Below are 10,189 nucleotides of genomic sequence, written 5' to 3'. Positions count from 1 at the left end.
AACAAAAACCTGATGACAACCACCACCGACACGCCCTCCCCGACACCAAAAGTAAGACCCTGTGTCACTTCATTTTATTTCATTCGTTCCAATTGCATACGCACTGCTCTTCCATGTACAGTAGCTGCAGGTGTGAGTGTGTGTGCGTGTGTGCGTGTATGTGTGCGTGCGTGTTTTTGTGTATATGTGTGTTGTTTTTGTGTGTGTGTGTGTGTGTGTGTGTGTGCATGTGTGTGTGTATGTGTGTGTGTGTGTGAGTGTGTGTGTGTGTTTGTGTGTGTGTATCAGTGTGTGTGTGCGTGTGTGTGTGTGCGTGTGTGTGTGTGTGTGTATGTGTGCGTGCGTGTGTGTGTGTATATGTGTGTTGTTTGTGTGTGTGTGCATGTGTGTGTGTGTGAGTGGGTGTGTGTGTGTGTGTGTTTGTGTGTGTATGTGTGTGTGTGTGAGTGTGTGTGTGAGTGTGTGAGTGTGTGTGTGTGTATGTGTGTGTGTGTTTATGTGTGTGTGTGTTTATGTGTGTGTGTGAGTGAGTGTGTGTGTGTGTGTATGTGTGTGTGTGTGTGTGTGTGTGCGTGTGTGTGTGTAGGTTTAGCTCATTTGGGATCCTTGGTAGGGGAGACCGGGGCTAGTCCGCCCCCGAGGCACATCCGTCTTTGTCTGTTGATTCTTACGTTTGCCACCTTTTAGTCATTCACACCATGTGAGAGTGGTGTCCCTTCTTCCCGCCATATCCTGGAGAAGTTCAAAGGTTGCGCGCCCATATATCGTGAGTACAGATCACAAAAAGTGTTTTTCTTCATTTTTGTGACATGAATGCATTGGAGTTGACTTAGGTTTTGATGCATTACCTCTGAGAACAAATACTTAGTCTTGGTGTCGAGTGAAAAAGTGTTAATTAAGGTCGAGTTCTGACGAAAGTTTTGCTTCTTCCTTCCCATGTTGTGCTCGCTATCTGGCACTCGAGTTGCCTGCCCGTGCGGGGGCAAGTCCGCCTATTTGTCATGGGGCATGTCCGCCGTGAGCAGTATGTACAACAAATGTTCATGCGAACACAAAAACTGTCTGCACATTGATATGTGACCCTCCACCACGGAATGAGTCGCATGTCACCTCGCGCGGTTCTGCGCTAGGCAATATAAGTCCAGGGGGTGTCTGGTAACGGTGTGAGGGTCACCTTAGTCACAGGCTTATAACTCAACAAGTTTTTGCTCTTTTCTAAAACGGTTTTCACCACTGGATAGAGCATAAAAAACTCTTTAGAAAAATGTAAAAATATGAAAATCATGCAAAGGTGACATGCGAATCATTCCGTGGTAGAGGGTCACATTTCAGCTACACATTTGTCTTGATGTAAAATTAAAAATCAGTCTTCTAGTTCATCAAACTCGCCAGATATATATGCTACCAAAAGCATAAAAGTAGGCGGACTAGCCCCGGTCTCCTCGCCAGTTATGCTACCAAAAGCATAAAAGTAGGCGACTAGCCCCGGTCTCCCCCGCTAACGTAATTTTGTGTTGACATTCTTTCGTATTTTGTCATTGGCATTTTTGAAGCTGAATATTGAAGGGAATTAAAAAAGCTTTCCCACTAAAGCTTGCCCACTACTAGTCTTGTACATACTATGGGATGAGAGCGGCGGACTTGCCCCACCCTGTAGGCGGACTTACCCCGACTTGGGGCAAGTTCGCCTACGTTAGGGTAGGTCTACTTAAAGCAGTATGTACAACAAATGTTCATGCGCACATCAAAACTGTCTGCACGTTGATATCAGCTACACATTTGTCTTGATGTAAAATAAAAAATCAGTCTTCTAGTTCATCAAACTCGCCAGTTATGCTACCAAAAGCATAAAAGTAGGCGGACTAGCCCCGGTCTCCCCTAGTTCTATTTCCCCATATATCCCAAGATCTGTTTAGTCATTGTCAGATGTTTTTGCACCAAATGATTGAGGGTAGTTGGACCACAACGTTTTTTTCGAGAAACTATTTTTTCAGGCACGCATGCACATGTTTTTTTCATAATAACTACTTATTAAGAGGTCTATTGCCGTGCCTCTCCCCCCCCCTCCCCCCCTTCCCCCCCCCCCCCCCCCCCCCGATACCCTTCTTTTTTCCTATTTTTTCGTGTGCTTTTTCTCAATTTTTTTACACCATCTTTTTTCACGTCGCACCTTAAATCTCATTGTTGAAAGAAACGTGTCGTGCTTCTATGTATGAGAAAACGTCACGTGACAATGACATGACAATGGGCATTTCCAGGTCAGAACTGAATCGGGCACATAAGGAGTCTACGGATATGGGATGTGATTCACAAGTTTATTATTTTTATTTATTAGTGAATATTTTCTACGCACATACCCTCTCCTATTTGGGGAGGCTCATGGCGTTTACAATATGCGTGTGTGTAGCAGTAGTCCCGGTAGCGGCGGCAACATTGCGCTTACAAGTAGATTCTTTTGGCTTGATCTTAATCAAACACACCGCCTCAGCTGACGATTGTTATTAACACCAAAAGACAGACATGTGAGCTGTTGATTAAGCTGTTCTGATTTATATTGACTCCATGAAGATCGATCATATAACTATGACATCCCATTGTCTTGTGTATCCGAGTGGAAGCATTTCTGACAAAGTGATGTGGTTCGAGAATACAGACACAGATCGAGCGAATGCAAGAGCCACTTTCTGCACGAAACTCACACGAAAACAATAATAGTTGTCCGCATGCAGCCACCAGTGTGGTCACACACGATTCCACGTGCTTATACCTGGTGACCCAGTAACTCACGAGGCTTTGTATCAATCAATCAAAATGAAGCTTATATAGCGCGTATTCCGTGGGTACAGTTCTAAGCGCTTGTCAAAGAGTTGTCAACATAGGACTAACAAAGAAACTAACATCTTCAGACGGACACGAACCCTATCACACACTAGCAAACCCTGGTAAACATAGAACAAACAACTGTTTAACAACGATGTACACATCAATAGCTAGGTCCAAACAAAATAATATTAAGCACAAAGAAAACACCTCTCACAGAGCACAGCACAAGAATGTCTTTTGGGGCACAACACATCCCGTCGAGCATGAAAGTCGCAGCCAGCTACGGGAAGAACTGAGTCTTCAACCTACTCTTGAACGCGTCAAGAGAGGGGCTCTGGCGAAGCTCAAGCAGCAGGGAGTTCCAGACGGACGGGCCCGCGGAGGGGAATGCACGCTGACAAGCAGATGCGAGTTTCGAGCGAGGGATGTGGAGGCGGAGAGGGTCAGCAGCAGAACGAAGGGGACGGTCGGAGGGCTGGGTGTACAGGTCCAGGGAAGATTGAAGGTACTCGGGAGCAGAGTCGTTGAGACACTTGTAGACCAGAGTGGACAGTTTGTAGGAGATTCGGGTGTTGACAGGGAGCCAGTGCAAGGAGCGAAGTAGGGGGGTGATGTGGTCTCGCTTCGTCTTCCTCAACGTCAGCCTGGCAGCGGTGTTCTGGACTCATTGTAGGCCATGAATGGATGAGGCGGAGAGGCCGGCCAGAAGGGAGTTGCAGTAGTCCAGACGACTGAAGATGAGGGAGACAACCAGCTTGACACAGGCGTCGTGGGTGAGGTAGCGACAGATGGAGGCGATGCGTCGTAGGTGTAAAAAGCAGGTCTTGATGATGAAGGAGATGTGTGTCTGCATGGAGAGAGTGGAGTCGAGAAAGACGCCAAGGCTCTTGACAGCAGGGGAGAATGGAACAGTCGCGTCATCCAGCTGGAGGTCGGTCACAGTGAGGGAAGCAATCTTCTGTCGTGTTCCAACGAGAAGGGCCTCCGTCTTCTCACTGTTCAGCTTCAACTTGTTCTCAGTCATCCAGTTCTTGATGTCAGTGAAACAACTGGAGATGGATCCAAGGAGATCGTCAACGTCCTCCGGCTTGGCGCTGTTCTGGAGCTGCGTGTCATCGGCAAAGGAGTTGTAGTTCAGGCCGTGGCGTTCGATGACCAGGGAGAGGGGTTGGGTGTACAGGGTGAAAAGGACATGGCCGAGGACAGATCCTTGTGGGACGCCGAAGCGGACAGGGACAGGCTGAGAAGAGAACGAATCAGTGGTGACAGTCTGAGAGCGGTTCTGGAGGTAGTTCCGGAACCAAGAGAGGGCGGTGTCGTGAATGCCGAACGTGGAACTGAGGCGATCGACGAGTAGCTGGTGGTCGATCGTGTCGAAGGCCGCGGAAAGGTCCAGCAGCACAAGGGCAGAGACGAGACCGCTATCTGTTGCGTTCAGGAGGTCCGTGGTGATTCGCAGGAGCGCCGTCTCGGTGCTGTGGTGAGGGCGGTACGCTGACTGATACACTGGCATCAGCGAGTTCCGAGACAGGTGGGCGCTCAACTGCTCCAGGATGATACGCTCCAGAAGCTTGGAGAGGAAGGGCAGGTTGGACACAGGACGGTAGTTCTTCAACTCGTTGACGTCAAGGCCGGGTTTCTTGATGAGTGGGCGGACAACGGCAGACTTGAAGCAGTCGGGAACGACGCCTGTGGCCAGGGAGATGTTGATGATATCTGTGATAGACGGCAGGAGCTTGTCCAGACACTTGGTGAAGAGGAAGCCTGGCAGGGGGTCTAGCTCGCAGGTCTTGATGGCCGTCTTGGTGATGAGTCGCTTGACGTGGTTTTGAGTGACAGGCTGAAAGCACGTGAGGGGGGAGCCGGAGAAGGAAGGGGAGGGTGGGGACGGGACGAAGGGCTGCTGATCGAGTGTTTTCCGAAGCTTGTCAATCTTGTCCTTGAAGAACTCCGAGAATAACTCCGGGATATCCTGTGGTGGGTGAGCAGTGGGTAAGGGGGAAGCGGGGGAGGAGCCCAGGAGAGAGGACATGATGGAGAACAGCTCCCTGGATGATGAGGCGTTGACGATGCGGTCGTGGAAGTGCTCGACCTTGGCAGCAGTGATGGCTTGCGTGACTCGAAGCACCGCATCCCTGAGAATCTGCTTATGAACCTCCAGGCCAGAGTGTCGCCATGCACGCTCCGCTCGCCGTCTCTCGATCTTGGCGGCTGTGATGTCCTCAGAGAACCAGGGAGCCGGCTGTCGCTCAGAGACTGCGCATAGGGATGGCGGGGCGTGTTTGTCGAGGAGCTGGCGCAGAGTCAAGCTGAAGAAATGGGCGGGGTTAGAGGACGGGTCTCGCTGGGCAAGCAGCAGGGCAGCTTCGTCTCCAAAAGCATCTGTCTCAATGTCTCGTAGCTTGCGACGTGTGACCATCTTCCGCTTCTGTGCTGGCTTGGTGATGTTGACGAGGAAGTTGATGGCAGTGTGGTCGGAGACAAGATGGTGGTTGGCGACGAGGCTGGAGACCAGATTGTCCGAGGGTCGAGTGACAATCCAATCCAGGATGTGGCCACGGGAGTGGGAGGGAAAAGGAACGACCTGGTCCACACTGTAGCTGTCCAACAGCGCACGGGCCCGCTTGGTGTCAGCATTGGCAGGGCAGTCCCAGTGGATGTTAAAGGGGCACGTTTACACTGCGTTTAAGTAGTTTCAATAAGCACCCAATTAATTTGCCCTTTCAAAAAAATGCTTGGTAAAGAATCATAATGGACCCGGTGTAGGATCCGGTCCGGTCCCCCCCTCTGAAGTAGTCCCCCGGGGGACCAATTCGTGGCAAAAACTGCTCTATAATGGTCCCCCCTTAGACATCCAGCCTCGTTTTTCTTAGGCATTCAAGCCATTTTCAATCTATATCTTCGTCCGGTATTATGTAGTGCACAGACAGCAATCTCTTTGTTTGACTATATTTTGCAGAAAATAAAATAGATCTGATTTATAATGCCGTTCAAAAGAAAAATCACATGAAATAAAATGAATAATAAATAAATACTGATAAGAAGAAATGAAACCAGTCTCTGATTCTTTCCTTTCTTTTCTTTGAAATTGCTGGTAACATTACTAACATTGTAACAAGAAAAACGAGGCTGGATGTCTAAGGGGGGACCATTATAGAGCAGTTTTTGCCACGAATTGGTCCCCCGGGGGACTACTTCAGAGGGGGGACCGGACCGGATCCTACACCGGTGCTGGGCACAATTGTACAGAAAAAATATTAACATTGATTGAAAAATGCCTGACAAAAACGAAGTACCAAGGTAGCCTACCCCAAATTATGTGAGTGAATATTGATATTGATTTTTTTGGTTTCCCAGCCCAGTACAATGTTTTGCCTTACCAGAGTGACCAAGGAAGAATTAACAGATTTCTACAAGGTGAGAGTCGAGTACGAAGCCTCCAGCAAACCGACCCATGTGCTTCTTAGGCTGAATTGTAAGTGACGCTAGATTTTAGTGTAGTGCATGCACATCTACACAGTTGGCGTAAGTTAACACACAGAAAGCATACATACACATGTACTTGTGCAGACATTGGGAGATGTAAGGACACACAAAGAGATACACACTGTCATATTCATACACACACACACACACACACACACACACACACACACACACACACACATAGAAACACACACACACACACACACAGTCACACACACACACACAGTCACACACACACACACACACACACACACACACACACACACACACAGTCACACAGTCACACACACACAGACAGGCACAGACAGACATACAGACACACACACACATACACATACACACACACACACACACACACATACACACATACGCACACATACACACACACACACACACGCGCGCGCGCGGGCACACACACACACACGCACACACACGCACACACACACACACACACACACAAACACACACACACACACACACACACACTATGTAACTGTATCCGAATTTGTGCAAAGTGCCGCATGTTCCTGTCATTACCCACGTTTTCATTAAACTGCTGCTTTGATTCACTCGTCGGTATGTATCCAGTTTTAATCCAGGTCCAACTCAACTTTTGTCATGTGAGGCTAGAATAACACTGTTAAACGGTGAACCCTGGGAGACTACTGACGGAGACTGTAGCGTCCATTGGCATAGCTTAGTCTCGTGAGACGATGATGGATGAGCCCCGTGTCATCCTGTGGACGTGCTTAACGCCTTGTGTGGTTAAAGACCCCGATCCTCAAACGGCAGTTAAGGCTTAGCGTACACTTCACACAATAATGTTTCCATGTATAGGGCAAGACACGGCCACACTTCAAGAGGACCATGACTTTGGGGTAGTGGAGCTATACATTCCCAAGGAAAGCATCCTACGCGAAGAAGATTATGTCGAACCAATTTATCTGCTCTTCAACTACCCGGATATCTCCTTTACCGCTTACCTGCAGATGAACAACACCCCGAACAGCGTGGAGGTGCCACGCATCACGGCGCAGATCGCGCAAGGAAATGACGTCACGTACAAGCCCGGAAGTGACGCCAGGTTCGACGTCGAGGTGAAGGTGGAGGGTGACTCGCAGAACATACGCGGGGACAGTGGTCATTGCATGGCCATCGTGAAGTCTGACACGGAGGAGAACAGAGTGGACCGATATCCCGTGAATGTGGGTAGAGGCAGTCACCACAGAGAGTCTCTCGTCTGGCTGGAACGTGTGAGTGAGCCTGAGAAGGAAGGAGATCGTCGCGGAACCTTCCTAATCAACTCCACCCTCTTTGACCCTCGAGGCATCTTGGAGCTCTATGCAAGGATAGACTTCTGCATCTCGCTGGAGAACTGTCTGCTGGAAAAGCTGGAGGGTACAGCCACCGTCAGATTCTACAGCGAGGACCACTCCGGACCGTTCCCTGAAGGCTTCCTGGGCTTTGTCCACGACCACTACAGTTCAGACCTTTCACAGGTCTTCTGTGACGTACGTAGGCGGGATAAATGTACCATTTCTTGCGAGGTTATGGGAAGCGATCTCTGCACTGCTGAGCTATCCAAGATTCTTCCCAGTGGTGACGTCATACCCACCGATGACTTCGTGCTGTCTAGTGGGCATAGGTGTAGCTCCCAGCTGAGCTTCGCCAACATCACTTACGCTGACGCCGGTGATTTTCGGTGCACGGCGAAGTCTGGGTCGAAGGAGATTACACTGGACATGGCTCTGATTGTCGTCAAGGCTCCCCGAATCAACAAGGACTTGTCACAAGTGACCCACTTTGAAAACGGGGTAAGATGATTAATTCAAACGTTGGTGGGAAAACAATTAAGGTACGAATATAATCAGCGTGAAAGGCAGTGCTTCTGGGTAAGGTTTAAGTTGCTAGAAGGGCGGGTGTGTGTGTGTGTGGGGGGGGGGATGTTTGCATGCGTGAATGCGTGTCAGTGTTCAAGGGGTCCGGGGAGGGTGCGTGCGTGAGTGCGTGTGTATGGAGAAGCGTGTGCGTGTGTGTATAGGCATGCGTTTGTGTGTGTGTGTGTTCAGTGTTCAAAAGGGAGGGGGTGGAAGGGGGGGGGGCACGGGGGATGGTGAGACGTTTGGGCTCGACTAACATCGACGACACTTTCACATTTTTTTTCAAGATTAGAGTTAGTACTTATGCAAAATGTTAAACCCGTGTTCAGCGTTGTGTCGACTTTTTACAGTCTGTGGCAGCCACGTGCACTGCAGAAGGAAATCCTGCTCCAAACGTGACATTCAGCACTAAGTCTTACCCTCTTGATGACGCCAGCCCGGGTGACTATGACGTCACAATGACGCAACTGGATGAGTCGACCACAAGAGCTGACATCATCGTCATTAATCCTGACGTGGCTTCCAGCATGTATTCATTTGAATGCAACGCCAGAAATGTTGACGGTCACATGTATGGTGATTTTCACTACTTTAGTATGGATGGTAATTAATCATTAAGCGGCTAAAGGTCGACAGTTCGTGGAAATGACTAAATGGCGAGTAAGGTCAAAATATTGTTTAATCATGAACCGACAGCGTCGGCCCTTTTTAAAGGTCACCATATGCGGTGAACGGCCAGCTCGCTACCTCGACTGTCCTCCAAACACTCTACATATTACAAGTGTGTGCTGTTTTACTGATTCTGCTTTTGTGGTGTTGTCAGCTCTATCTCTCTCTTTCTCTCTCTCTTTCTCTCTCTCTCTCTCTCTCTCTCTCTCTCTCTCTCTCTCTTTCTCTCTTTCTCTCTCTTTCTCTCTCTCTTTCTCTCTCTCTCTCTCTCTCTCTCTCTCTCTCTCTCTCTCTCTCTCTCTCTCTCTCTCTCTCTCTCTCTCTCTCTCTCTCTTTCTCTCTCTCTGTTTCTCTCTCTGTTGTTCTCTCTCTCCCTCTCTCTCATTTTCAACTTTACATTTGTAATCCTGTTGCCCTTCAACATAGGCCTATAAATGGAATACATCTATGTATACTGATATATTGCAGAGACTGTTCTTGTATGTGCAGTCAGGCATTTACATTATTATTTCTTTTTGTGTGTGTCTGTTTGCTTGGCTCTTACGAAATATACGACGTAAACACAAGATGTGTGTGTGTGTGTGTTTGTGTGTGTTCGTGTGTGTGTGTGTGTGTTCGTGTGTGTGTGTATATGTTCGTGTGTGTGTATATGTTCGTGTGTGTGGGTGTGTGTGGGTGTGTGCATGTGTGTGTGCGTGCGTGCGTGCGTGTGTGTGTGTGTGTGAGTGTGCGTGCGTGTGTGGTGTGTGTTAAATGCAACAAAATACGGTATTGTTAAAATGTTCTCCTGGAATATTCCCACGAAATAAAATGTTAAAAACCTTTATATTTCACAATGCGTGATCAAAACGAGGGCTTTTGGGTCCCTGGACTCTTGGGACCCTTAAATTCTCCGCTGAGGGGGTCAATTGGCCCGCTTAAAATGAGATTGGGAGTCCCGGGACCCTCTAGATTGGGAGTCCGTGGGGAGCCCTGAGATAGATTCATTGTTAGATAGATACATTGTTAGATATATACATTCATAGATAGATAGATAGATACATTGTTAGATAGATACATTCATAGATAGATATATTGACAGATAAGTGACAGTGTGTGTGTATCTGGCCAGACCGTATTGTTCCGACGACTTAATATAATACGTACCAAGCATAAATGGCCGTTACAAAATTGCCCCCTCCCCCGCTCCAAAATTCCAGGCATGACTTACATAGATGACTCACATAGTCAAAAGCAGAATATTGTGAATACAGTCGAACTTAACTTGCAGCGACTTCTTGATAACGACCCCCTGCTGACTACGATCACTCCTAAAGAACCCCGACGAGATT

At 48.4% G+C, this 10,189-nt stretch overlaps 1 protein-coding gene across 1 annotated transcript in view; it reads left to right on the top strand.

Moving 5' to 3' along the window:
* The window catches only part of LOC138978468 (uncharacterized), a gene marked incomplete in the record, with an annotated part of 21,954 nt that extends 12,530 nt beyond the window's left edge, over positions 1-9,424 (top strand). Inside the window, 3 exon segments of the mRNA XM_070351211.1 lie at positions 6,181-6,298; positions 7,147-8,123; positions 8,540-9,424. Coding sequence (XP_070207312.1) covers positions 6,181-6,298; positions 7,147-8,123; positions 8,540-8,800 — 1,356 coding nt within the window.
* Between the last annotated feature and the right edge of the window lie 765 nt (positions 9,425-10,189).

Source organism: Littorina saxatilis, linkage group LG10 (assembly GCF_037325665.1).
Source record: "Littorina saxatilis isolate snail1 linkage group LG10, US_GU_Lsax_2.0, whole genome shotgun sequence".
Taxonomy (NCBI): domain Eukaryota; kingdom Metazoa; phylum Mollusca; class Gastropoda; order Littorinimorpha; family Littorinidae; genus Littorina; species Littorina saxatilis.
The sequence above is the reverse complement of the archived record's forward strand: the minus strand, read 5'-3'. Positions and strand labels throughout refer to the sequence as shown.